The sequence below is a fragment of the Acanthochromis polyacanthus genome, chromosome 5, assembly GCF_021347895.1.
Source record: "Acanthochromis polyacanthus isolate Apoly-LR-REF ecotype Palm Island chromosome 5, KAUST_Apoly_ChrSc, whole genome shotgun sequence".
NCBI classification, from domain to species: Eukaryota; Metazoa; Chordata; class Actinopteri; family Pomacentridae; genus Acanthochromis; species Acanthochromis polyacanthus.
Window position 1 is genome coordinate 6,452,199 of NC_067117.1, and position 27,943 is coordinate 6,480,141.

At 39.5% G+C, this 27,943-nt stretch overlaps 2 protein-coding genes across 2 annotated transcripts; one reads left to right on the forward strand and one right to left on the reverse strand.

The window, feature by feature from the left end:
- rtf2 (replication termination factor 2) lies at window positions 1-27,647 on the forward strand. Its single transcript, XM_051948403.1, has 9 exons — window positions 1-169; window positions 469-563; window positions 763-856; window positions 3,904-4,043; window positions 4,307-4,385; window positions 17,700-17,810; window positions 17,995-18,049; window positions 24,981-25,055; window positions 26,154-27,647. The coding sequence occupies exons 1-9, from the start codon at window positions 101-103 to the stop codon at window positions 26,348-26,350; spliced, it is 915 nt and encodes a 304-aa protein (XP_051804363.1). The 5' UTR covers window positions 1-100; the 3' UTR covers window positions 26,351-27,647.
- gcnt7 (glucosaminyl (N-acetyl) transferase family member 7) lies at window positions 8,657-17,690 on the reverse strand. The gene is made up of 5 exons (XM_022222439.2): window positions 15,666-17,690; window positions 13,429-13,683; window positions 12,360-13,101; window positions 10,311-10,406; window positions 8,657-9,834 (listed from the first exon to the last, which is right to left on the reverse strand). Exons 2-5 carry the CDS (start codon window positions 13,630-13,632, stop codon window positions 9,590-9,592), a joined length of 1,287 nt encoding a protein of 428 aa, XP_022078131.2. The 5' UTR covers window positions 13,633-13,683; window positions 15,666-17,690; the 3' UTR covers window positions 8,657-9,589.
- Window positions 27,648-27,943: the final 296 nt, after the last annotated feature.

The window sequence follows — 27,943 nt, forward strand, 5'->3', positions numbered from 1 at the left end:
AGCTTTGCAGATCTCTCGTTGTTTGTTTACAACCGGAGAACTTCCTGTCTGTGAGTAGCTTTGTCCGTGGAAGCTAACTGGTTCGATTCAAGCTTACAAGATGGGATGTGATGGTGGAACGATTCCCAAAAGACACGAGTTGGTCAAAGGCCCCAAAAAAGTCGAGAAGGTGTGTTCCTCGCGTTCTGTCTCCGCGCTTTCCTTTTATCTTCATCCGTGTCGCAGACATTTTAATAAGCTGCCAGTTGGTTGCTAACGCTAACAGGCTAAACAGATTAGCTTACGGCTATTTGGTTGAAAATTATTAAGCGACGAATTCACACTTACTTTGATGTTTGGACTTATAGGAATACAATGTGCAACATTAAGCTTTCATGACAGAACAATTTTGACAGACTGAAGACGAAGCTAACAAACGTAAACCAAAGTTAAGAGTGCTCTTACATGCTCTCTGTCTCTCACGTCCAGGTTGATAAAAATGCAGAATTGGCTGCCAAGTGGAAATACTGTGCCTTGAGCCAGGAGAAACTCAGACGTCCCATCGTTTCCTGCGAGCTGGGAAGGTATTAGGTGTTATTCTCTTTTTTTTTTCTATTCGTCAGTAACATAAAATTAGATGTCCAGGTACATTTATGGTGACAGGATGGCGTGATGATGGAACACTTACAGTAACGAGCGTGTGAAGCCTGCCCATCATGTAAAAGAAGTGTCTTTACTTCACCCACAACATTTTCTGAAAATTTGCTCCATGTTGTGTTTTAGGCTGTATAACAAAGATGCTATCATTGAGTACCTTCTGGATAAGTCTGCTGAGAGACCCAATGCTGAGGCTGTAGCACATATTCGTGGGATCAAGGTATGTTTGCACTGATGTTTTGCTAAATGACACAATTGTTAAAGGCTTCTTGTTTCCTTTGTGAGATTCAGAGCTATGCGGTGTGCATTTATACATTAAAGTTACTGAATAGTGGTTTCCTGCATAAAGGGATTTTGGTGCTCCACATAGAGGTTTTAGGCATGTCTCATACACTTTTTACAGCCATATGTGGCATCATTGACACACATTATCACAAGAACAACTTTCATGAATTTATTATAGGTCTTCTGGAAATATAATGGAATCTACTGGTCCAAAATTATACAAACAACAACTTGAATTATCAGTTTTGGTTTAGGAAATCCTTCCTCCACGTGCTGCACCTTAAAGCTGCTGGTCACATGGACAAAAAAGGTCTTCTGGAGGAAAGTTCTGTTGTCTGATGAAAAAGATAAGGATTATTTGGCCAGAGATGCAAGAATCGTGTTTAGAGGAGAGAAGATAATCCATGGAACACTAAATATACCATGACATATGGTAGTGGTAATATTGTGCTCTCAGGCTGTTGCACGTGGAGCTGGTGTATTATTCAAAAATAAATGGAATAATGCAAAATAACAATTGCCTCCACATTCTTCAGGAAAACCTAAAAGCATTATAAGGTTAGGTTTTGGATGCAGTTGCGCATTCCTACAAAACAATGACCCAAAACACACATCAGAAGTAGGACAGAAAGGGCTAAATCAGGCTAGAATTAAGGTTTTGGACCGATGTAGTCTAGTCTGTCAGAAAGCCAATAAATAGTTTAACTTCCAATTCTGTCTCGAGTGGTTAAAGATATCAAAGCTACATAAAATGCCTAAATGAGTAAAAATGGCATATGGACCTTCAGTCAAGTGTTAGATGTGCTGGGCATATATTTTTGAGCCAGCAGATATTGTCATAGTTAGAGAAAGACCTTTAATAAATCAATGAAAGAACCAAAATGCATGATTGTGTTTTTTTGCGACAAAGACATATGTGTTGCTGTCATAGAAAATTCAGAATTATAGGAGTGAATGGAAAGTTAAGAATGCCATGATACACACTACCAGTCAAAAGTTTGGACACACCTTCTCATTTATTTATTTATTTTTGTTTTCATGACTATTTACAATGTAGATTCTCACTGAAGGCATCAAAACTATGAATGAACACATATGGAATTATGTAGTAAACAAAGAAGTGTGAAATAAGTCAAAATATTTTTATATTTTAGACAATAGGAAACAATAATTTTTTGCACACTCTTGGCCTTCTTTCCATGAGCTTCATGAAGTCATCACCAGAAATGGTTTTCCAACAATCTTTAAGGAGTTCCTAGAGATGCTGAGCACTTGTTGGCTCTTTTGTCTTCAGTCTGCGGTCCATCTCATCCCCAACCATCTGGATTGGGTTTAGATCAGGTGACTGTGGAGGCCAGGTGATCTGACGCAGCACTTCATCATCTCCTTCTTGGTCAGATAGTCTTTCCACAGCCTGGCGGTGTGTTTGGGTTCATTGTCCTGTTGAAAATTAAATGATGGTCCAACTGAACGCAAACTGGATGGGATGGCATGTCGCTGCAGGATGCTGTGGTAGCCATGCTGGTTCAGTGTGTCTTCAGTTTGGAATATATCTCCAACAGTGTCACCAGCAAAGCACCCCCACACCATCACTCCTCCTCCTCCATGCTTCACAGTGGGAACCATGCATGTAGAGACCATCCGTTCACCTTTTCTGGTCTCACTAAGACATGATGGAACCAGAGATCTCAAATTTAGACTCATCAGACCAAAGCACAGATTTCCACTGGTCTAATGTCCATTCCTTGTGTTTCTTGGTCCAAACAAATCTCTTCTGCTTGTTGCTTTTCCTTAGTAGTGGTTTCTTAGCAGCTATTTGTCCATAAAGGCCTGATTGGTCAGTCTGCTCTGAACAGTTGATGTAGAGATGTGTCTGCTGCTAGAGCTCTGTGATATTTATCTGGGCTCTAATCTGAGCTGCTGTTAACTTGTGATTTCTGAGGCTGCTGAATCAGATAAACTTATTCCCAGCAGCAGAGGTGACTGCTAGTTTACAAAGCACTGAATGGTCTTGGACCACAGTAGATGCTCGATCTTCTAGTTCCTTACAAAGCATCCAGACCCTTTAGGTCATCTGGAACTGGTTTGTTGTGTGTCCCAAGAACAAGAACCAAGCAAGGTGAGGCAGCATTTAGTTACTATGCTCCTCACCTGTGGAAAAAAACCTGTAGATCTGAGGTCTGCTCAAACTGTCAGTGCTTTTAAATCTGGGTTGAAAACACTATTGTTTACTGCAGTGTACTTGTAGATGAAAATACTACCTACTTGCTGTACTCCATTGTGTAGAAAATAGATAGTACTGCTGTATGTTATACGCTGTTGCTTTTACTTTTTATACATTTCTTCTTTTAAAATTGATTTTATATATTTTCATTTTTATATTTTATTTTTTAATTTTATTGCTGTCTTGCTGGTTTTAATGTCTATATAAAGCACTTTGAATTACCTTGTGTTGAATTGTGCTGTACAAATAAACTTGCCTTGCCTCTTGGTCTTCCTTTCCTGGGGCGGTCCTCATGGCAGCCAGTTTTGCCGTAGTGTTTGCTGGTTTTTGTGACTGCATTTGGGGATACATTTAACGTTTTGGCAATTTTCCAGACTGACTGACCTTCAGTTCTTAAAGTAATGATGGACTGTTTCTCTTTACTTCGCTGATTGATTCTTGTCATAATATGGATTCTAACAGTTGTCAAATAGGCCTGTCAACTGTGTACCAACCTGACTTTTGCACAACACAACTGATGATCCCAACCCCGGTGTGTCCAGACTTTCAGCTGGCAGTGCACATGGTCTTTACGAGTGTATGTAAACTTTTGTGCACAGTTGTATACACACACATGCAATTTTTTTGTGTGTAGAATGGCCAGAAATAATGAAATAATACAGCAACACAGACTGATCGCCTTTTCTGTATGCAGACACATCTTTATACAGCCGTTTGTAGTCGGAGCCAGGAAAAACCCTGTTCTGCTCTTTCTGCAGGATATAAAGGAGCTGAACCTGACTGATAATCCTGAGTGGGAGGGAGAGAGAAGAAATGCCAAAGGAGACAGATATGAGGACATTCACTGTGGCATGTTCATTTGCCCTGTTGTTGGGTTGGAGATGAATGGCAAACACAGGTAAACATCATCATCTTAACCTGGCTATAATAATAAATGTAATCCAACATGGTTCTCTTGTTTGTGACAGCACTCAGCTGTTGTCATTACTGATTTTAAATCCTATAATGTCAAGATCAAACAAGGTACACGACACGGTCAGCAGAATCATGTGGCAGGTTTAGAGTTCACTTACTGCAGGAAAAGCTAAAACGGGTTAAGAAAAAACAACTTTAAGTATTTTGTGTGTATATATATGTATATCCCTGTGTTTCCTTTTCCAGGTTCTGTTACCTGCAGACCTGTGGCTGTGTCTTCTCTGACAGAGCCCTGAAGGAGGTCAAGACAGAAATATGCCACAAGGTGAGCAATATTTAACATTTTATCCAGGTTGCTTTCCCATTGTGCTTGTCAGCTATGACCATACTTTCATTTTCTTAGGAAGCTTAGTAATCTTTTCGACCATTGAACTGCTCTCTATCACTGACCCTTTCAGTCTTGGACAGTGGGTCTTTTTTTTTATTTCCGCAATCAGCAAACTGTCACTGCTAATGCTTTGTAAATAAGGACCCTTGACATTAATGTAGATAACACACCTTAGCACTCTGGCACTGACAGGGCTTCAGAGCCGGTTGCTCGGATGAATAACAATGCGAGTTAAAAGTCTGAAGCGTAATGTTTTCTTTTTTCCATGGGAGGCATGGGACATTTTGAAACCTCGATCCTCCCTTTGTAGAATTGCTTTAGTAATCAGAAAGCTCGATTAACATGAAAGAAAGTGTTCTGTTTATTTTATTTATTTAACCTTTATTTTACCAGCTACGTTAGTTGAGAACTAGTTCTCATTTTCGATAACGACCTGATCAAGAGGCAGCATACGACAAGATGAACAAAAAAAAGAGGTTGCAAATGCAGCAAACCAGACAATATTACAAAAACAAAACGCACAAAGACAAAGACTTATAGAAAAAACAAGTGCAGTGGTCCTGAAGTGTTTCGCTAGCTGATTTTTTAAAATGACAAGAGTGATATGTATGAGGAGAGTTTTAGGGAATTTTGTAAAGAGTTGCAGCCATTAACAGCAAAAACCTGAAATGAGGATCGAACGAGAGTGGTGGGAACTTTGGGAATAAGGATGTGAATAAAACTGTTGGAACAAAGAGTACGTTTGGAGTTATGAATGGTAAGTGATGAGCGCAGGTAAGGTGGTGTTTTTCTAGTGAGGGTTTTATAGTTGATGAGACACCAGTGTAATTGTCTGTGGAAGTTCACCAGACAAAGCTGCAGTGGTTCGTGTTGTAAGGAGCTCCGGTAGCAAAGTGGATGGCAGAGTGGGAGATGGTACCTCATTTATGGAGGAGGGTTTTTGAAGCGGATCTATATAATACGTCACCATAATCAAATATTGGAAGGACTGACCCTGTTTACGCCGTCTAAAGTATTTAAGAGACTAGTAATAAAAATATAGCAATAACTTGAGGTAAGAGTCTCACAGCTTATTGATTTTGTGTTACAGCATGCAGCAGTACTTTTAATCAAGTAATTAAAAAAAAAAAGACTTCCCATTTCAGTTCCTAGAACACATGCTTTATAACTTAACATAAAAAATACAACAAAAGCACTCAGAGTGCAGTACTCTGCCAAGACTGCTCATTCCTCAATTTGTGTATTCAGAAATCACGGCAACATAGAATCTAGCCGTTTAATATAGATCCACCTACAAACTAAATAAATAAAATATAAAAATACCTTGCGTGAGCACAGGCATGTGTTGTGCATGCATATGTAATGCACAGATAATGAATTGCGTGACCGAAATTAGGGATGGGAATTTCGACAAATTTCTGAACCGACTAGTCGCTAATTTTATTGGCGACTAGTCGTTTCGGAAAACTTGCAATTTAACCCTTTAAGCGCCAAAGTCGCAATATTGCAACAAGCAACATTGCTGAACATAACAAGCCATAACTTGAAATATACTGCCTAGTGTGCCTCATGTACTGTACACCAGGAGATGGCGGACATCTGGAACTTCAATCTGAGCATCAGTTGTGGGCGTGTTTTCATTCAAAGTTTTGGAGTTTAGAGTTTGAAAACCGACGAGACGAGACTCGCCGTCGGAGCGTATCAGAGCGCAAGACGGCACATTTTAGAGTGAAAAAACTCACCGTACCGAGAGGTCTGGTCAACGCTGACAAAGTACTTTGTCAAGTAATGGCTTACTCATATTCTGAAGAGGAATATTCACCCTCTGATGAAGATGTTCAGTCGTCCACTGAGACAGAAAGTGCCGCTGCGTCTGTGCGTAACGGCAGCGGGTCGGTGTGCCATGACAGTCCACGAGCAGCACATACTGGAGCCGATGCTTTGCTTCGGGGTGGCAAGAAGGGACGTGGTGGGTGTAGCTGGAGTGGTCAAAACACCGCTAATGATGAGGGGGATAGCGGGGGTTGTAAAAAGAGACGAGCATATGCTACTGGCAGGATCAACCAGGTAGCCCAGACGTGACGAGCGTGCGGTGCACGCCCGAGCATAGAGCTGCATGGCGGCGCCCGGTCGGGGGCGGGGTGGGGGTGGGGGCACACTAGCGTTTAACCGACTAGTAAAATACTAAACGTTTAATAGATGAGTAGGTGGTTAAACGATTAAACGACTAGTCACGCACATCCCTAACCGAAATATGTAGCGGGTTGAGTGAATTGATGCATGCAGCTGACACAGCATTTGCTTGTTGTCATGGTTACGGTGACGCCATGCAGGCTGCTATATCTCGCAATGGGAAATCCTTAACAGATCCGAGGATCCAGACTATGAGCTGCATCGGTGCCAAAGTCTAATCAGGTGGTCCTTGTGTCATTTCTGACCTTCCCTGAAAATTTCATCCAAAACCGTGCACACAGACAGACAGATGGACAGACAAATGTACACTGAACGTCACATAACTTCGCTATGTTCCTTGGCAGAGTAATAACAACAGAAGCAAAGTATTTATTTGTGTAGAATTGAGACTATTCTATTCTATCCTGTTATTCTGTCACGTACTATTTTATGAGAAGCATAAAATAGCACGATAGATATGATAAATATGAGAAAATAATGTCCTTTAATGTCTTTGGCAAATGCTTGAAAACATGGTTGTGTATATTTCTTCAAGTGGCAGTTACTTATGTGAGCAGATATATTTTGGAAATTTTTATCTTCACTGTTTATCTCTTCAAGACGTGACTGACGGTGACCCAATTGAAGCCACGTATGAAACCCACAGAAGCAATCCCTATGGCCTGTTTTGGGCCCTGATCTGTTGTAACTTTAAGTGGTTTTAAAACTGTGGTCATAATTTCTCATGCGCAAGCTATTTTGAAGCAACAGATGATAACCAGTCACTGTTATAGTTTCTTTTGAGGTGAAAGCACCTCGGATCAGTTGCTTTGACGTTGTTTGGCTTAGTCAGAAATAGGACAAACAAGCCAGTCAAGAAAATACTTACAGTGCTTCTCGTGGGAACTTCTATGCAGAGAGTTTGCAAAAATAGGCTTATTAGGCACACACATTTTTTTTTTTAGCCACTAACATTTGGCTGACTTTACTTGCTGCCCTGATAGTATACTGTAGTTGTTGGCAAGTTTAGAGGAGATGAAAATATGTAGATGTAGGACTTAAGGTTTCAAAGCCAAAAACCCATAAAATTACTTGATTTTTGGACAAGTTCTGCAGAAAGTGCTATTCTTTGTGGGTTTTGTTTTTCTTTGCATTCAGAGGGCCCCTTTTGCATCTTTCCTTTTTTTTTTTTTTTTTTTGTCCTGTCCGGCAACAGAGCAGGCAGAATGGGGATCTGGCTGCTGCATTGTGCCGTACAAGTTTGCTTTTCCAAGGGGAGTTTATAAGTATAAGACTCCCCTTGATACTGTACAGTAATTTGTTTAGTTTGAATACTTGTTGATTAGTTAAATATACATAAATTTGCCGGACCTGACAGGGGAAAGACAGGAAGAGAGAAACGAGAAAAGAAGGATGTGGCATCTTTCCTAGTAATGTGGAACATGAAATGCCTTTTTAATGGCATTAAATTGTGATTTAGCGGGCAGGTCTGTAAGAGTTCAGAGCACGTGTCATTGGGTGAATGTTAAGATTGAGCCTGTCTTTTCATATGCTATTACAGTGCCTTTAATAACCCTTTATAGTAAACTCCTTTCTCTGTCCTTCAAACTCTGCGTGTATCGTGAAGCAGCACGCTCACATTTGCCCAGTGCCTTGTGTTTTTGGTGTTAGGAATGCTCTGAATACATCCTAAAGCATTGATTTTTTTTCCATTAGAGTTATGAGAATTACAGCTCTTTGTCTTGTCGCTTTTTAGTTGGTCTGTGAATAGATGTACACGACATATCCGAATGTCAATCTAGACTAATTTCTAACCTCAAACAAGATAAAACCTTAGTTGGGCATGACTTACTCGATAATCCTATGATCTAGCTGACTGAGCACCTTTCTCTTAGGAAAGAGGAACTTAAAAAAGAACCACAAATTGCTCAAACATTCTTATCTGCACAGTCACTCTGACATGGTTTGCATATGATAATGTGAGAATTGGAATGGATTGTCATGTTTTGCTATGTTTTATAAATAGACAATAGGAGTAGGATTTGCTTTTCATAATTCCTTTATTTGTTTACACATTATTTAATAAGAAAAGGTTACTCTTGGTTCCAAGAGTCTATCCTTACGCACACGTGGCAGAGTTTACTGCAGTTGTGTCAGGGGAGCAATGTTTTATGCGTGTGAGTGCTGACCTCTGAAATAAACAGATCTGGATTGGCTCCTAAGAAATGAGAGGGTTATGCCTGCTGGATGTGTGCCATAAAACCTACTGATAACATCAACACCCAGGAACTCCGCCTGAGGCTTGGCATTGATGACTTGGTCGATGCCCTTAGACGGAAACACCTCAGATGGTTTGGTCATGTCCAGAGGAGCTCATCATGGAATGACCAGGTCTGCTCCCTGGATGTGGGTGGATGCAGGCCCCGTGGTAGACCAAGAAAGACCTGGTGTGAGGTTCTGAGGAAGGACCTCAAGCTCTCCAGACTTGAGCCCAGAGGATGCGGGAAACCGCATCTTATGGAAAAAGAAAACAAACACCATGCAACGTCACACCCGCGGTAGCAGTGGCACAGTGACGTAAAATGGATAGTCCAAAACAGACAATAGTTTTATTTCTTTTTCTACCTGTTCAACATACTGAAACATATTAAATCAGTAGAGATATTTATTTCATAATTTTCTTTTTAAATACTTGGTGCAGTAGTTGTCTCAAATGGCAATGATGGCCCACTGGCATATACTCTGTCTGACATTTTTCATAAAAAAACTCACATTTTACAGTCTCACAAATAAATAAACACATTTATGGGAAGAGTAGCTCAACTACAGTCTTTTAGGTGCATGCTGAAATTACCCTCTTGTTCTCACTTGAGTTCTGTCTTATTCACATTTTGACATGGACATTACAGGAGTGGAACAAATCTGTACTGCATGCGTAAGGACTTTTGTTCCCAGTATCAACAGCAGTTTCATGCACCAGCACTGCTGTTGCTGTAGCGTCTGCTGGTAGTGTTGCTCTGTGTGGCCAGCAGCCATGATGGTTCTATAGGAACAGTTGCCTGGTCCAGCACTTTGTTCCTGTGCCACAGCTCCAAACAGTCTAGCGCCTCAGGATGGGTGTTGCTCTCAAACTTATTGGCAAACATGGCGTTCCTGTTGATGATCCACGGCAGGTCTCCTACTGCGTAGACACAGATGTCTCGTACATAATGACCTGGGAAATGAAATTCGAGATGTTCTTCATTATTTTCCCCGAGTTTGTTTCTTGAGTTGTGAATTTAAAAGCTTAAATCATGCTGTGCGGATTTATGAATAGATGTGTTTTATTGTTCTATAAAAATCATCTTAAAGCGTAACCTATTAAAGGTTGCATTAGACAGTGATTAAACCGATTGGATAGCATTTCATATCAGATGATCACTCCTATCTGTTCTTGTATTATCTTTTGTTGAGGTTATCTTTGGTTACCCTAGTCACTAATTGAGTGTGTAATCCTTCCAGGAAGCAAAAATATCAGAGACGTAGAGTAGGGAGGGGGAGTTTGTCCACAAAAGTCTGCTTGGGATGAACAATTTGTTGTTGAGCTACTTAATAGCAATGCACTGTTGATCAACAGCAATTAAAATTTAAGCTGTGCTGCAGTAGCTAATAGTACTTATGTTTATGTGTATGTCTTTTACCGCACTGTACCTTTGCAGCCGTCGTGTGTCTTTCCCTGTTGATCACTCCACTTGATTGACCGGATAGCTCCTGCCCAACCTCCATCCATGTTGCTGCCTGGAGCATCTTCAAAAAAATAACCAGACATGTTTAATTTTGATCATGTGAAATAATTGAATCATAAAGATTTACTCAGCCTCGTTTGGGACCGCCTTAGCTACTGCTTCTGAGGCAGTCCTGGATGCTTCCTTTTTCATACAAGTCACTGTGCTACTTGTCTTGGAAGTGCGTAAATTAATAAGGGATGCATTTACCAAAACAAACAGTCAGTCCTCCTCCTTAAAGACACTTACTTTGTACAAGTGGAGCTCTTTTAAGACACCTTGTTTCATTGAGTTATTTTTCTAGTATTGCGTCTTCTTTGCCATATTGAAGCTCATTATTATCCACTGTGACCAGAGAACAAAAACTGCTCCTACTACTATTGTTAGACGTAGAGTTGTAGTTGTAGTGAGTGATTTTTCTGCTGCCTGCCACAAGAACAAGCATGTACAAGCCACACAAAGTTGAGATTTATATTTTATCTGAAGTGTTTTTTTAACGGTGCTTTTTGGTTTGGCGTTTGTACCTATTTCATATTACATTTTCCTTGTGTGACAGAGCACATTTAAACATTCAATGCAACTTTCAACAAAATAAAAACAGTATAAAAAACAGTCAAATGAAAACATTAATGTATTATTAATATTTTTCAGATTTTCAAAGCTGGTTCCGAAGAGTTAAACGCTCAATGGTTTATCTCTTTAGTAGAGTGCAATTCAATCAGAGTGAAAATGTGAGAGTGAATGAATAATGGATTCATTGCATGCGCTTTGAGTGCCTCAGAAAGGCGCGATATAAATCTAATCCATTATTATTATTATTATTATTATTATTAATCATTGCAGGAGAAGAATGTGAAACAAGAAAAGCACTCAGAGTGCAGTACTCTGTCAACGCTGCTCAGTCATTATATAATTTCGATGAATAAAATCTTTAATAAAAAATGAGCACAGGCGTGTATTATGCAGACTGTAAGCTGCATCACTGCCACAGTCTAATCACTTGGTCCTCGTGTCATTTCTGACTTTCCCTGAAAATTTCATTTAAATCTGTTAGCCTGTTTTTTAGTAATGTTGCACACAGACAGACAGACAGACAAACATATGCCCATCGTCACATAACTCTGCTGCATTTCTTGGCAGAGTAATAAGTCAAGGTACGTGTCCCCTAGAGGTGTTTTTCACGTATGTAAATGCGCCGCATCGGAAAATCGCACACATGGTGGGCGATCACTAGTGGGCCACAACATTGTCACATGACGGCGCTTTCAGCTTGACAGTCCTGCGGATGTGTCGGACCAACATCATGGCTCAGCTGCAAACTTTCTCTTATATTTCAAGAACACTTCAGCGAAAAGTATTTCTGTAAGCCTTATAGGTGAGAAATAAGCTGTGCAGTAACTGAATCTGTCTTTGTTTTAGTTGAACACACTCGTGACCGCCCACCATGTGTGCGATGTTCGGATGCTGCACGTTTACATGCGGGAAAAACCCATCTAGTGGACGCACGGCTTAAGAGGACCAGGTTTTTTTTGTTTGTTTTTTGTTTTAAATGTCTGGCATTTCCACATCAAGTCAAGTGACTGGAGATGCACTTACATTCCAGAAAATTGTCCCGTCTTTGATTTAATCTAATTATTTAGCTCTACAAAAGTGTGTGGTTTGAAAGCTAACTTAGCTCATGTCTTCTCCCATAATCTCTCACTGCTATCGATCACATTTATCATGCAGACTTGACATTCTAAGCTGTGCTATAAAAGCACAATGAGCCGGTGTGTAAAGTATGGATAAAATGTGCTGTTTGGTTACATATAACCTTGCTGCATTGATTATTTTTTGTGTGAGTGCCCTTTTGTTTAAACATCATAATCACAGTAGTTAATCAGTAATCTTTGCAACGGTTTGTGCTGCTGGAAGTAGTATCAAGTTATGTCAGAAGTAGTATGGAGGTGCTGTACGTTTAAAACAAGCCTTTTACCTGCAATATGATTGAGTGTCACCCAGTAGTGCTCGTCTGGACTGAACGTGTCTTTGGACCACTGCAATAAGTCTTGGGCTACTGGACTTTTCAGAACAAAGTCTACGAAGGGCCTTGTGAGGGCGTAGTACGCTGTTCCAAAATAGATTTCCAGATTGTGTGGAGGAGGACCTTTCTTCAGTCCTCGCCGTTTTGGTGCCACATGTGACCCTACGATCTCCTTGTGCTGGATTTCTGTCCTGTGTCTCATGGACGCTGGCTGTTTGACCCCAGGCGTCATGTTTTTGTCCCTCCACTCTTTGGTTTGCATGTACTGCACCAGTTCCAGGTTGCTTTTGACGGGGAAATCTTGTCCACACAGATTTACCACCTTCTTCCAGCCTATCTTGGACTTCGCCAGGTCCTTCATGCAGTTCAAATCCGCTTGCAGGCGAGAAAACCCAGCGTAAGTCACGGTCTCACTGCGACTGGAGAGGAATATATTTTGAAAGCAGCTGACTAGCTTCCGTACGGCTGCTTGGTACTCCTGTGGCGCTTTGGCATCCACATGAATGCAGTAGGCATTTTGGGGCATGTAAATGGCTCGTAACAGGCGCACAAAAAGCTCCAGCTCTTTGTGAACAGTCACAATGAAGGCTAAAGGGTAGTCCTCCTCTTCACGACTTAGAGGTTTTGTGATGAAGTGTAGATCTCTGGTCAGCATGGAACACGGCATGCGGCTATTGTGAATATAGCTCTCCACCTGTGGACGGAAGAAAATGACGTACTAACATTATTGCTGTTATACCACATAGTTCTAATTGTAACATTTTTATTTTTTTTTTAATTGAAGCTGTACTCACATTTATGGGCTTTGCCAGGTAATGAATCTAGTAAATTACTTGTTCAGATTGATTGATCTTTTTGTGTGGCTTCTTTCTATTCTTTCTGTGTTTTTTTTCCAACTTTAATAGAGAAAATGAATAAGATGAACGTACTACTCTGCTAACACAGGTTGAGTTTGATCCAGAACTGTCTGTATGTTCCATTACTCAAACGTACATACCAAAAGAAACAGAAAAAAACATACCTGGCAGTCAAGCCAGTTCCATTCTACTCCTTTCTCTCCGCTGGGCAGAAAAGCCTTACATTCAGAGGAGATGGGTCTGCTTGGAGATTTTAGGTGATTTGTCTCAGTAGACATCCAAGTTCTCAGATAAATGAGTGAACAGACAATAATGCTCATCCCCAGGCAAAACACGAAGCTGCATTTTTTCCCTTCAAGCTGAGGCATAATAGCCTGTTTCTCTGTCGTCCGTCTGTATCACCACCACAGATAAAGCTCCTGCAATAGAGACATCCGGTTTGGTTATTTGCAGGGTCCTAGACTCCGGAGGAATATAAAATAGGGTTAAATATGTAGGTTGGGCCAGTTTTTAGAAGTTTAGTGGACCAAATCTGGTCTATTAATAACTCTTGTCTGAGATGTGACATTAACTGGCTACACATCGTGTCTTTCTCATGTAACTATAGTACTGTGGTATATAGTGGTGTTCCAGAAGTATTTAACCCTATAAGGTGCAGTCAATTCCAGCCATTTTCAGTACCAAAAATCGCTAATATTTTATTTGTAAATAAAAATATGACGAGAAATACAGGGAATATTGGGCGTGCATCGCGAGATGCATTTCCTTGACAACGACCTATTCGTTGATTATATGCCGACTTCAAGACATGTTTTGGACAAAATAGTTTACTGGCTTGTTTCGTCTGGATGTCCAAGGTTGGATTATGGCCGTTTTTGTGGAATATTTTCATCTGTGTGTAATAATGAACCCGGAAATGTGAGTCGCGCTGTGTACGTTGAAGCCGTGTATAGAGAACAAATGGATGGATATTCGTTGTTTGTCGGACAAATGTGTTTATATTACCCGCTGTGGTAATCACATCTGAAAGTGGTTTATACCGGCGGATTCATGAGAATCTAAGCTTTCCATCGGTGTATAGTGTTTGTATAATTGCGTTTGCAGCTTCAGACATTTAAGGAAATGCTTATGCAGATCCCAAAGTGTTCCGTGGGCGGAACACTGAAGCGCAACGGGTTAAAAGCAGTCATGGAGTTCCCTGTTTTTAAATACTTTCTGTGATAGGAACCTGAAATGAAGCAAATGTTAAAATGATTAGATAGTTGATTAATCTGTTGTTTGATCAGTAGAAAATGGATGACTACAATGTAGATTTGAACAGCCCAGTTGCTGCTTAAACTTTAAGGTCTGATCAAAATAAGCTAAAGCATCTCACAAAGAAAAACAAACACTGTGGGTGTTTGAGGATGGCATATTCAGTCAAAAGTTAGTTCAAAAGTAATCGGTGGACTAAAAGTTTAAATACTTGTCAGCAGTAATGAAAGCAATTAATCATCTTTCTAATCATAAAATAAACAATCCTGAAAGTCTGAGTTGAGACTCACTGAATGAACTTTCAGCAGATCATCTGAAAATAAAGAATTCTTCAGTAGCTACGTGTGCAAGGTACAACAGATAGCATTCAGTAAACAAACAACACAAAGGGCAGCACTGTGGTAATAAATTCCTTGCAATTCATGTTATTAGTTTGTTCTTAATTTAAAGGCAGTTTGTGTCATTTGGAACACTACTTGCCCACTATTTATAAGGGACCTCCCGAGCTGCTTAGTAGTACTGAATAAAGAGGCATTTGTCTGCACTTAAGAGCCAACAGCTTTAAAAGGAGAACATTATATCAGGTACGTTTGATACTGAAGTCCCACATAAGAATATCCCAGCTCATATATGAAGGGATTCTCAAGGCACATTGACAGTTTAATCATCATATAGTTGCTTTTAACTGAGCTGTTGTGTACTGACCAAACGACACTGCTGGTTAAGCAATAGATTTTATGACCCACTACTGGAGTGCCCAGAAGCTTTGGATGTCACAAAAGACGCATATTAGTGGAGCATCTTTACTTTAGCTCCTCTGATGTTGAAGTTGAGTCCAGCATTAAAGATACAGATATCCACAGGGGGTCGGCTGCCATAGAAATGTGTACGATTCTTGTCTTCTGCCAAAATGCTCTCACTCCAGTCATGTCAGGAATCAACCTTTAACCTTAAGATCTGTTGTTTATGGTGGCTGTCATTTTACAGTCCTAACAGTGGTTGTGGGATTAAATCTGCTGCCGTGTTTATGCTGTCTAGATCGCGCATCTAAAGCTTATATCAGTGCAAGACATGTAAACACACACAAACGTGTAGACATGGTGTGTAAGGACAGAATGCCAAAGACAGGATGAGTTGAGCCATTTACCTACGAGGCAGTTCAGTCTGTAGTCCTTATGGTGAAGAAGTAAGCCTTCAAAGTCATTACAGTACATCCAACATGCTGCAGTGAACAGAAGCGATTTCCGTTGGCGCCATCATCAGCCACAGCAGAGTCTGCTAATTTAGAGCTAAATTTGGTTGCTTGTTATATCCTGGCAGGGACGCTGCGTTCAGTGAGCTGGAGACCCGGTTGGGTTGTTGCAGAGCGTTTCGTCAATGTGTGTGTGTCGTTTCGAGTTGTGCTCATTAACGTTTAAGTTGCTCCCCTCACATCCCCAGGAGACAAGGTCCGTCCCTGCCTGGTTACCGGCAAAAACACCCAATCACACACCTGACACACACATGCTCACATCACACACACACACACACACACACACACACACACACACACACACACACACACACACACACACACACACACACACACACACACACACACACACACACACACACACACACACACGCAACTTCCTCTAGGTTTTTCCCCCTCCCCCGTACAGTTTTGTACTCACTGGTGCGTCGCATCTGTCTTTTTTTGTCCTCTTGCTTTCCATTACTTTTCTGTAAACCCTTTTACCTCTAGCTCCGTTTATGTAATCCGCCAGATTAATACTGAATCATCCACAGTGTCTCTTCTCTGGGTGGATCTTTGTCTTGTCCACCTGCTTGTTCCCTGTCAAGTTGAGCAAGTTTTTTTACCAGCAGAGCGAGATTCTGATTCACTGGCTTGAGGGCGAGGTGCTCAGCTCACTGCGAGGTTGTGTCATTTCTGGTAAAAGCAACAGCAGAGTGACTGACTTCAGAGCAGCACCCACAGAGTTTGTTTGCTGCTTGGTCAGCTTCTGAGATTATCCCTCTTGTGTTGAACAGAGCACATGGCCTGAGTTCACACCCACTGAGCCTGCATTACCAACGCACAATGGATCCCCTGCTGGTTATGTTATCTTAGTAACACACTGAATTATGCATTAAAGATTTTTGTCATCCTTTCCAAGCTCAGACTCCCTGCAACGAGGGTTTGTTTATTGGCTCGGCTTTTAAAATGTCATTCATTGTTGTCTTGACCCTCTGTTTTGCGGCGTTTTTGTAAACATTTTACAAACTATTGTGGATAAAGTAAATGTTGGTTCTGCTGGTGATATTCATAGAGAAAATCAGTTCATCAAAATGAATTATCTGCTAAAATTTAATTTGGTCTGCAACAAACAAGTACAGATTTGATTAAGTCTGAGAAAAAGCTATCTTCTATTATCTTCTGAGCATTTAGAGAGGAAAACAACTGAATTATCTATAGCATCCTTAGGCTTGTGTGTATCAATGTGTGCGTTTTTGTCGGCTGAATTTGCCTGCTTCACTGTGTTTACAGTGGTTTTCCTCTCTGAGTACACCAAATGTGGCCTGCATGCAGATGTAGTGAAAATGGATGTGATGTGGCATGCAAATGATTGGGACGTTGGTCTTTCATAATTGTTTTCAGCTCAGTGTGTGTTTGCATTCCCATTTTTTCACAGAGAAGAAATATGCAATTGCATATGAAAATAGCTTGACTCATTTTGCTATTTGCTTTTTCAGCCCGGCTAATCCCTGCCACAAATACCTCCATGAACAATTTTAGAGATTTCCATCAAGCAGAGTAAACAAACAATTGCTTTGCAAGACAAAGCAGGACAATATCGCCTTACCTGTTTTGCACCTGAACCCTGTGAAAACAAAGAACCTTTCGGAGAATACATCTCTAAACGAGCCTAACATTCAGACGTGCATTTGTGGAGTTTATATCTGAAAATTTAGAACAGGGAAGGTCCTAACCCTAGCACATCTAGTGTCCTTTTCAGTTACATGCTTCAGGAAGTGAAAGGTTTTCTTTAACCACAGAAATACAGCAGCTTGGACAAAAGATATTAATGTGATCTGTAAATTGAAGTTTTGAGGCTGTATGCAGAGTATGAAGTGCCTTGAATTTGTTAGAAACATTATTCAGTCAATGTTTCTTACCTGCAGTGTTATGTCTGTGTTTTAGTGTGGGGACCCGTTTAAACATGAAGATATAGTTGTGCTCAATGGAACTAAAGAGGAGGTGGAGAAACTGATGGACAGGATGGTTGAGAGGCGTGCCAAAGCCAAAACTAAGGTGGGATTTAATTCCAACCACTGTATGATTTCAAATAAGCTACGTATGAACTGTCTTACTTGGCTCTTGAGCTTGATTTGGTGTCTGTCAGCTTTGAATATTTTTCCAATTAAGCTGTTTTAAGTTGAGCTTAAGTTTGTGATCTGTGTATTTCCTCTCCTGTTTTTTTTTTTTTTTTTTTTAGAAAACAAAGAAGAGCAAAGCAGCTGAAGCTGTGTCCGCCCCATCAGAATCAAAAGGTTTGTGCGAGGCCTTGAATTTAAGACAAATGTGTTCAGTATTTACATAAACAAAACTAAGCAGCTAGCAAAACACCAGTAAAGGTCGCCCTTCCTTTGGGCAGTGCTTTGACAGTGCTGTGGTGTAGCAGTCGGGTTGTTCAGACCTACAACTCACGTTAAATCTCTGTAACTATTGATGGTAGAGCCCCAGCATGCAAGCACAATCTATGTGTTATGTGTAGATCAAATGGCAAAAGTAACAAAGTTTCAAGCAGCTTGAACTGAATTAAATTAAATATAATTGCATTACAGCATCAGACTTTTTATCTAATAGTTGTAAACCCCTTGGATCCTGACACGTCTCATCTCGTCACATAATTCGTAGTAGTTCAGTCTAAGCAGTAGTCATACATTCATGTGATTTCTGTGAAGCTGTTTGTGGGTTTGCGGGTATGTCAGACAACATTTCCTGTAATAATTTCGTCACAGTTTACACACCCACTGCATCCGTTCATGAAGCTTCTCATACTTGCTATAACAGCCAAATTTTTTTTCCCCCTCTTATGTCAGTCGCTGCTTCTTTTAAAGAAAACACAACTAAAGACTTAATTTTTATGAATTAGTCTTAGAATTCAAGCTCTTTATTAACCGTCCTATTATATGTGATTCACAGAGTTGTGAATACATGTTCTAGTAATACAAGTTTTCATTTATTGAGCAAAAATAACCCTCATAGAGCAGGTACTGTGCCTGGCTGTGGGCCTTGTGTTTATGAATGTTAGGTCAGAGGCTTTCAGTGTTGTTCGTATGGTTTCCTGTTCTCCTGGACAGCACCGGACTCCAACCTCGCAAGTGAACGTGACATTGACTGAGAAACACCTGATGTTTATTTTAAAACTTTTCACCAAAACAATAAAAAGTCACTTTTCCCTCTTCCTGCTTGAATGAAAGTTCTTTTTGGTTTTTTTTATACTTAATTTTTATTGGTCTTTTTCACTTTCCAAAAAAGTAAACAAGTAAACAAGAACATAACAATTACAGTCGACATAAAGGGCTTGCATTATTATAGTTGACATACGTCTACATATAATGGCATGTCCACATATTTAATACTCGTAGTGTCCGCAACAGTAAATTCAACTGTGTTAAACATTTTGATAATGTCTTATCCATTTGCCCCATCTGGCGGAGTAAAGGTCCGATTGTAGTCTCAACATAAATGTTAACCTTTCCAAATTGTGTGTTTCCTTTGTAATTTCAATCCAGTCCTCAACACATGGTGGATTGTATTGAAGCCATTTGCGAGTGATTGCCTTCTTTGCTGTAGTAATAAGAATTTTTAATAAATATTTGTCATTATTTGCAAGGCCTGTTGGCAGATCTCCCAAGTACAATATGAACATTGTTTGTGGTAATTTTAAACCTAAAATTTGTTCAATCAATGATCCAATTTCAGTCCAATAGGGTCTTATTCTATTGCATGACCAAAAAATATGGGTATGGTTTGCATTATCTTCACCACATCTCCTCCAACACGCAGAACTGGCTAAATTTATTCTCAGTTGCTGCTTTGGGGTTACAAAAAACCTTACCATGTTTTTCCAGCTGAACTCTCGCCAAATAGCGGAACAAGAAGTGGTATGTGCAGTCTCACATATATTGTCCCATTGTTCGAGTGATATAGCCGTATTTAATTCTTTCTCCCATCTAATTCTAATATAATCTGTGGAATTCCCTTCATTTGATAATAGGATCTGATAGAGTTTGGAAACAACAGAGTTTTGTTTTTTCAAGTAGGCTTGAGATATTAGAATTATTAATTCATTGTGTTTAGTACATTCTAAATTTTGTAGTTTTGAGTTGACATACTGTCTTAATTGTAGATATCTAAAAAAGTCTGTTGATTTCAAATTGTATTTTTTCTGGCATGTTTCAAAACTTGGTAGGATATTCTTGTCTATTATGCTACAATAGGCAGTTATTCCTTCATTTATCCAATATTTAAATCTTGAATCCATCTGATTCGGTTTGAAGTCTGAATCGAAGGCCGCCCATCTAAATATCCAAGACTCCTTCATGATTTTTAGTTCTTTTAATATTTGAAACCAAATTGATAACGTAAAAAATGTTATGGGAGAAAGTTCTTTTTGGTAGGTTAGCGTTAATTTTTGATCCCCAATTAAAGTTTGTACAGGTATATTTCCGCAAGTACTCTCCATTTCCTTCCATCTTGCCTCACAAGTCTTGTCGCACCACAGCACTATTGCTTTAAGTTGGGCGGCTAAATAGTAACTTCTGAGGTTTGGCAGAGAGAGACCTCCTTTTTCTCTACTAACTGTTAATGTTGTATATTTAACTCGCGGTTTTTGTCCTCTCCAGATAAATCGGGAGATTTGTTTATTCCAGTCATGAAACTGAGAAGCTGGGATATTGATTGGGAGTGACATAAATAAGTATAACAATCTCGGCAAGATGGACATTTTAATTATTTCAATTCTCGAATTAAAATTAAGAATATGATTTGTCCACCTTGTGAGATCTTCTTTAATCTTTTTATTAACGTCCTTATAGTTTTTTTTGTATAGATCTTCGGGAGAATCTGTCAGCCAAACGCCCAAGTATTTAAGAGTTTTCCGAGACCAATCAGATCGCAGCCTCTCTCTTAGTTCCATTGAAGGACAGTAATTAAATGTCATAATTTGTGTTTTGTTTATATTTAATTTGTATCCGGAGAAAGTAGTGAATGTATTTAAAAGATTTAGCACCGTTAAGATGGACTGATCTGGGTTAGAGAGATATAACAGGATGTCGTCCGCATATAATGCAACTTTATGTTCTCTTGAATTGACCGTTATTCCTTGTATATTTTGAGTTTCCCTTATTGCTTGTGCTAATGGTTCGATGTAAAGTGCAAATAACGTTGGCGAGAGTGGACAGCCTTGACGTGTTGATCTTTCTAGTTTGATGTTGTTTGTCAAGCGTCCATTTATTTTAATTCTGGCTGTAGGGTCATTGTAGAGGGTTCGAATAGTATCAATTGAGGCATTTGAAAACCCAAATCTTTCTAAGACTAAGAACAAGTATTTCCAGCTTACACAGTCAAAAGCCTTTTCGGCATCTAAACTCAGCAGCACTGCTTTATGTTTTGTTGTTTGGATACTATTAATTATATGGAGAGACCGTCTGATGTTGTCTTGGGTTTGTCGGCCAGCAACAAATCCAGTTTGGTCCTCGTCAATTAGGTCTGCAACAAAACAATCTAGCCTATCTGACAAAATAGATGCATATAATTTATAATCCTGGTTTAAAATTGAGATTGGTCTATATGAGTTGCATAATGTTTTATCCTTCCCTTCTTTAGGTATTATAGTTATAATGGCCTCTGCCCAAGATGGTGGCATTATACTATTTTGCAGTGTCCAATTCATGCATCTAAGCAAAACAGGCACTAGTAACTCTTCAAATGTTTTGTACCATTCTGCTGGCAGTCCGTCTGTACCTGGAGTTTTGTTATTTTTTAATTTTTTAAAGGTATTTTCCAATTCTTGCCGAGTAATCTGTTTAATTAGAGAATCATTCTGTTGTTTCCCAATTGATGGTAAGTCTAGAGAATTTAGAAACTTCTTAGTGTCTTCTATATTAGTCTGTTCTGGCTGTGTATATAATGTTTCATAATAGGTTTTAAATGCTTTATCTATTCCTTCTAAATCTTTTTCCAGGTCTCCGTTCTCTGGATTCTTTATTGCATAGACCGAATGCTGAATTTGTTTTTGCTTTAATTTACGAGCAAGTAATTTTGTAGACTTCGGTCCTATTTCATAGTGTGACTGTTTTAAAAATTTATATTTTCTATCCTCCTCTTCTTTATAGGCATCTGAGATTTCATTTCTAATTTGCCGAATTGCTTTCAAAATTTGATTAGTTGGAGTTCTGATATGTTTGTTTTCCATTTCTTTTAGTCTTGTATTCAATTCTTTTAGGTGTTTTTCTTTTTGTTTCTTAATTGCTGAGCTTAATGCGATAATTTTGCCTCTAATGACTGCCTTCAATGTATCCCAGAGAATATTGGGATTAACTTCTTCATTGTCATTCAGCTCTAAATAATCTTTAATCTCTGTTTTGATCTGATTGATGAATGTTTTATTATTTAGCAGACTGGTATTTAATCGCCATATTGTCTTCTTCGGTCTATTGTCCAAATGAACTACCAAATGTATTGGTGAGTGGTCAGACAGCCCTCTAGTGCCAATTTCACAACTACTTATTCTATGTCTGTCATTATTGAACATAAAAATGTAATCGATTCTTGAATATACTCCGTGGGGAGGAGAAAAAAAAGTATAATCTTTATCATGAGGATGCATCTCTCGCCAAACGTCTAACAAGCCCAAGTCATTCATACTTTGTTTCAGCAATTTACTTTGTGGGGTTACCAATCTTTTTGTGTTTGTTGTGTTATTTTTGTTCAATATAGTATTAAAGTCACCTGTACATATTAATACACCCTGCGTTTCAGATGAGATAATTTCAAGGATTTTCTTTAACACAGTAGTATTGTAGTCTGGTGGTAGATAAACTGAAAGAAGAGTGACTAATTTACCTTCTATTTTACACTGTACCAGTATATATCTGCCTTCATCATCCTTGATTTGTTTGATGTATTCAAAATGTATACTATTATGTATTAACACAGCTACTCCTCTTTTATGCCCGTTTTTGTAAGAGCTATAAAAAGTATTACTAAATCCGAATTTCTTTAGCTTTTCATGTTCATCTAGTGTTAAATGTGTTTCTTGAAGTAACATAATTTGTATTTTTTCCTTTTTTATCCAAGACATCACTCTACTCCTTTTTACTGGACTATTGAGACCATTAACATTCCATGAGGCTACTCTGTAGGTGTTACTCATCATAAATCATGCAATAACAAAAGTCGACTGTATGAACAAACCTAAGCCTTGGAAAACAGAACAATAACAAAAAAATGACAATTTCCACCCCCTGGGCCAGTCTTAGCCCTTCCAACCATAACTTTAAGTGTCCACAGTATAGGAGAAAAAATCCCACATGAAGTGGGGGCTCCTTCTCTGCTCTACGCAAAGTTCCTCTCATTGAGCTAAACTAAAGATGTCAAAATACCAGTCTTTCCTTTGATCCCAGTCAGAATTACTGTATATCCAGAAATTAAGATAGTGTGAATTAACATTTATGTCTGGTGAAGTCCAACCTCGAAATCAAGATCTTTATAGTGGCCATGGTTATATTAAGCCTAAATGTTAATTATAAATATAAAAGGGATAGTATGAGGTCTTACGTCTTGCTTCTTGTTGGCCCAGATAAAGTTTAGTCCGTCTTTTCTTGCCCTCGGTGGAATGATCGAAGCCTCTCGCGGATCCGGATTGAGCGTGCCTCTTCTACTCTCTCCCAATGTGCGCCGCCTGTGAGAGTCTGTTCCCAGTCAGTGTTCGGAGGCGCACGCGGTAGGTCCACGGAGTAGCCTCTCCTCCTCAGTTCGGCGGCCGCTTCTCCTGCGGTGTTGTACATGCACGGGCCATCATTCCAGTGGATTCTCATTCGTGCAGGGTAGGGAGTTTGGAAGCGGACTTTGGCCTCTTTAAAAGTCTTCTTTATCTCCTTGTATTCTTTCAGTTTATTATACACATCCGTAGGCATGTCGTGAGCAAATGTAATCACCTTCCCATCGTAAACTACTTTCTTCGACCAAGCTAAAGTAAGGACTTTGTCTTTGATATCAAATCTCTGAAAGTTTACCACAATCGATCTTGTTGTTTGGTTGTCTTGGGGTCGCGGTCTTGAAGCGCGATGTGCTGTTTGAATCTGAAGGTCCACCTCTTCTTCAATGGGAAGCTCCTTCTTTAAAAAGCTATTCATGAAGGCGATCATGTCGTCTTTCTCAGCGCCTTCCTTAATCCCATATATGCGGATATTATTACGGCGAGACCTGCCATCTAATCCGGTCACTTGGGTTAGTAAAGCTTTTTGCTGTGCAAGGCAATGTCGGAGTGCGCCCCTGAGATCTGTGTTTGCAGATTCCAGTTCATTAATTCGCTGCTCAGCCTCAGTCAACCTTGTAGCTTGATTTCGTACATCTACAGTCAAATTTTGAAGCTTCTGATTCATATCAACTTTTAGGCTAGTGAGCTCTTGTTTAAGTTCGTCCTTCATTTCTGTTGTGTTGTTCGACAGTGCCAAAATAGCTTTGGCCGTAGTTAACTCTCCCTCCTCCTCAGTAGTTAGCATGGTCCCACTAGCTCCATTAGCCTCATCTTCGACGTCTTTTTCTGTATTTTCGGTTAATCCACTTCCCCCTTGAATGTTTTTTTGGGGTGGTTTAATTCTTCCCCCAGGCATTGTATTCCAGTTTTAGGGTCACAGCTTCTGTTTTCTCGAGTTACCTGGGGTTTTTGCGTTGTCTGACTGGGATCGGTAAAAAGTTATTCCGCCATCTTGAAGCTCCCCGGAAGTGTCATGAAAGTTCTTTTTGATTATAAAAGTAGGTTATGCTTTGTTTAAAGCTAAAACTATGGAGAACAATCAAGTGTTGTTTTAAGGCCACAACGTCAGCTCTCTATGTCCACAATCCTCATGCAGTTGGAGGTTGTAGTAGATTCTTACAATTTCTTTGTAATGTGTACAAGTTCATAATGAATTTATTAGTAGTTTTAACACATCATGAAGTGATACTGAAGTCAAATTATTATTTTACCCTAAATATGTTTTTTTATTTTTATTTTTTTAAACCAAATATTGAGTCACACCCCCATCTGTTAGCTATACTTTTGCCCTCTAGCTTAAAAGGTTGTGTTTGGGCTGGAGCCTGTCCTGGCTGACAACAGATGAAAGTCAGAGAGCACTCTGAACAGGTCACCAGTCGCGCTTAATGATAGTGTCTGTTTTGTCTGATTCTTCTATCTGATTCTTCCCACAGAAGACACGGAGTCTCCACCAGTGGACGTAGCAGGAACGAGCTCACTACAGAATGGTGGTGAAAGCAGCCAGTCAGGTAGATAGCCACACTTTGTTCTCATAAGTACATTGTTCAGAAAATAACAGAATTACTGTAAATGATTTTAAACCGCAGGCAGTCTATGAATTTGCCAGAGCTCCCAATTTAAAATAGAAATACCAAATTCAGCGTTGCAAAGGAAAGTAAAACACCCGGTTGTGTTAATAAGTAGGCAGCTTTTGTTACTTACTTTTCAGCCAGAGGAAAGCCTTTCTGAGGTTCACACTTTCTGTTTCATCTCAGTTTCGATCGCTTTCCCTCCTTGCCGTCTGCTTCCTCTCTGGTTGTTCTTTTAAGCGTTAAATCGAGGCATCATATTCACAGGAGCTTTTGGACTTGGTGTCAGAATTGTTACGCACAATTGCACATGAAAGCAAGGCTCATAGGGAACCAGTCTAAATAGCAGTCGTGTCATTCTTGTGCAATCGAAGACCGCGTAAAATATCTTTAGCGGTGTGTAAAAAAAAAAAAAAAAAGTTAAATTGGATGAAATCTTTTTTAAAACGGGTTCATTAATATAAAATCATGATCTACATATATATGCACACACACTCCACCCTTCAAAAACTTGGAGTCACTTAGAAATGTCCTTATTTTTTGAAACAAAAGCTGTTTTTTTTTCAATGAAGATAACATTGAATTCATCAGAAATCCAGTCTAGACATCGTTAATGTGGTAAATGAATATTCTAGCTGTAAATGTTTAATGGAATACCTCCATAGGGGTACAGAGGAACATTTCCAGCAACCATCACTCCTGTGTTCTAATGCTACATTGTGTTAGCTAATGGTGCTGAAAGGCTCATTGATGATTAGAAAACCCTTGTGCAGTTATGTTAGCTCATGAATAAAAGTGTGAGTTTTCATGTAAAACATGAAACACCATACTCAAGGCCTGGGTGACCCCAACTTTTGAATGGTAGTGTATGTATGACATTATTTTAGTGACTAGTAACTCATTACATCACTATGTCTATATATCAGTGCATTGGCAAACTATGTAAAGATGGAAATTGATGAATGCTTACTTAGGCAATAATTAAAATCTAATTCTCCTCCTCTCTTGTCCTCATCATTGGTCATTTTACCCCCCTAGCTGTGGCTGGACCCTCTGGATCCTCCAGCTCCTCTAAAGGCACCAAGTCTTCAGCAGTTTCTGCCACCAAGAGGTCGATTCAGAACATGGAGGAAAAGTCTGAGGCTTTCAAATCCCTGTTCACCACCCACAGCTCTGCCAAGCGCACTAAAGAGCAGACATCCAACTGGGTCACCCACACCCCTTATCACTTCTAGTGCTCAGAAGAAAGGCTGCCATTTTAAGATTGCTTTAGAAATTGCGACCCATTCAAGGACACATTACTTGTAAATCAAATTTCACACACACACACAGTAACCCACATGGCCCCTGATAATGTCACCAACGCGTGGACTCATTCCCATTTCGTCTCTTCGGTCCCCAGTAGCTTAGTGTTTACATGCTTTAAACATTTTGTTAACAACTCCCCAAGCTGTTCATACTGTTTGTTTTGTAGCCTAATTCCTCCCCCATGTATTCACCCACACCTCTGCATTCTCACTCACAGGTGCTTTGAGAATTAATGCCAGAGTGACTTTATTATCTCTGCCACTCTGCTGTCTCCTAGTGGACACAGTGCAGCTTTTTAATGGGATCTCAACATGGAGTATGGCCTGTAAATGAACACTTATGATAGACTTTCTTTCCTTCTAAGATCTGTTAGTATGAGCTTAGCCATCATTTCTTTTTATTCAAAGAAAAGGTTTGCAACTCGTATTTGTTAGTTCATCTTGATTGTTTTTTTTGCCCTGAAAAGTGGTGGAAAAAACTGAGCTTAGCAAATAATAATCTGGTCTATTTATTAAAGTTTCTGATGTGAACAAATCAATTGATGTGAACACATCAAAAGACAAACATTAGCTGCTTTATTATGACAAGAAAATACACATTTTGCTTCAATTTTTTGTTCTGTCTTGAGCAAAACTATCAGAGTATTTTCTTTGTTGTTTCTCAAGGCCTTTGTGGGTGATTTCTGATGTGAGAAGTAACACAGTATGCCACACTGCTCTCCAGTTATGCTCATATTGAAAATGAGCACACTCTTCTTGAGATAGTGGTTTCAGACGGGATTAAAAACATTCTGCATTATCCTGTTTGCAATTCAGTCATTCATTATCGTATTCTTTTTGCCTGTGACGTGCAGCTGTCATGACAAGTTTCCATTCATTTGAATTGAGCTGTTTGTTTTGTGTTGCTTTCTCACTGTATTGTGCAGGTTATATTCCAAGCTAAATGCACAAATTGCCTCTATTTTGTCTCTTATCTGTATTATTATCATCGGTTACACAATGCCTCCAACAGCTAAAAAAAACAGTAACTACCTGAGATGACAGAAACAGCATCAATTCCCTGATGTGCCCTTCAAGGGAAAATTCACGCCGTAAACAAACTATAAAAAGTTCCTGTTGCATAGCTTACATGTGTTTTCAGAAGGTGTGAATCTGTTATGAGGTTTTGTGTTCTGTGTGATTGGAAATGTTCAGATATTTTACTTAAATAAAAGATTCAATGGAACTCAAATCTGTGAAGGTTCTCAGTCGTCCAGGTCATCTTAAGGTGAAGGGTTTAGTTCAGGCAACTGGACTTATTCTTGTGATCTTGAAGGCGTTTCGCCTCTCATCCAAGCCGGTTCTTCAGTTCTCATGTGAGCCCAACGACTCACATGATGATGAGTCATAGGTAGGATGCTACTCATGGGGCATTAAATCAACGACTCTCACCAGGCCCCGCCCCAAAATTATCATATTAATACCTCATTGGGATTCAACACCTGTTGTTGAAAGATTTCTGTAGTCTTTTAGTAGATACCA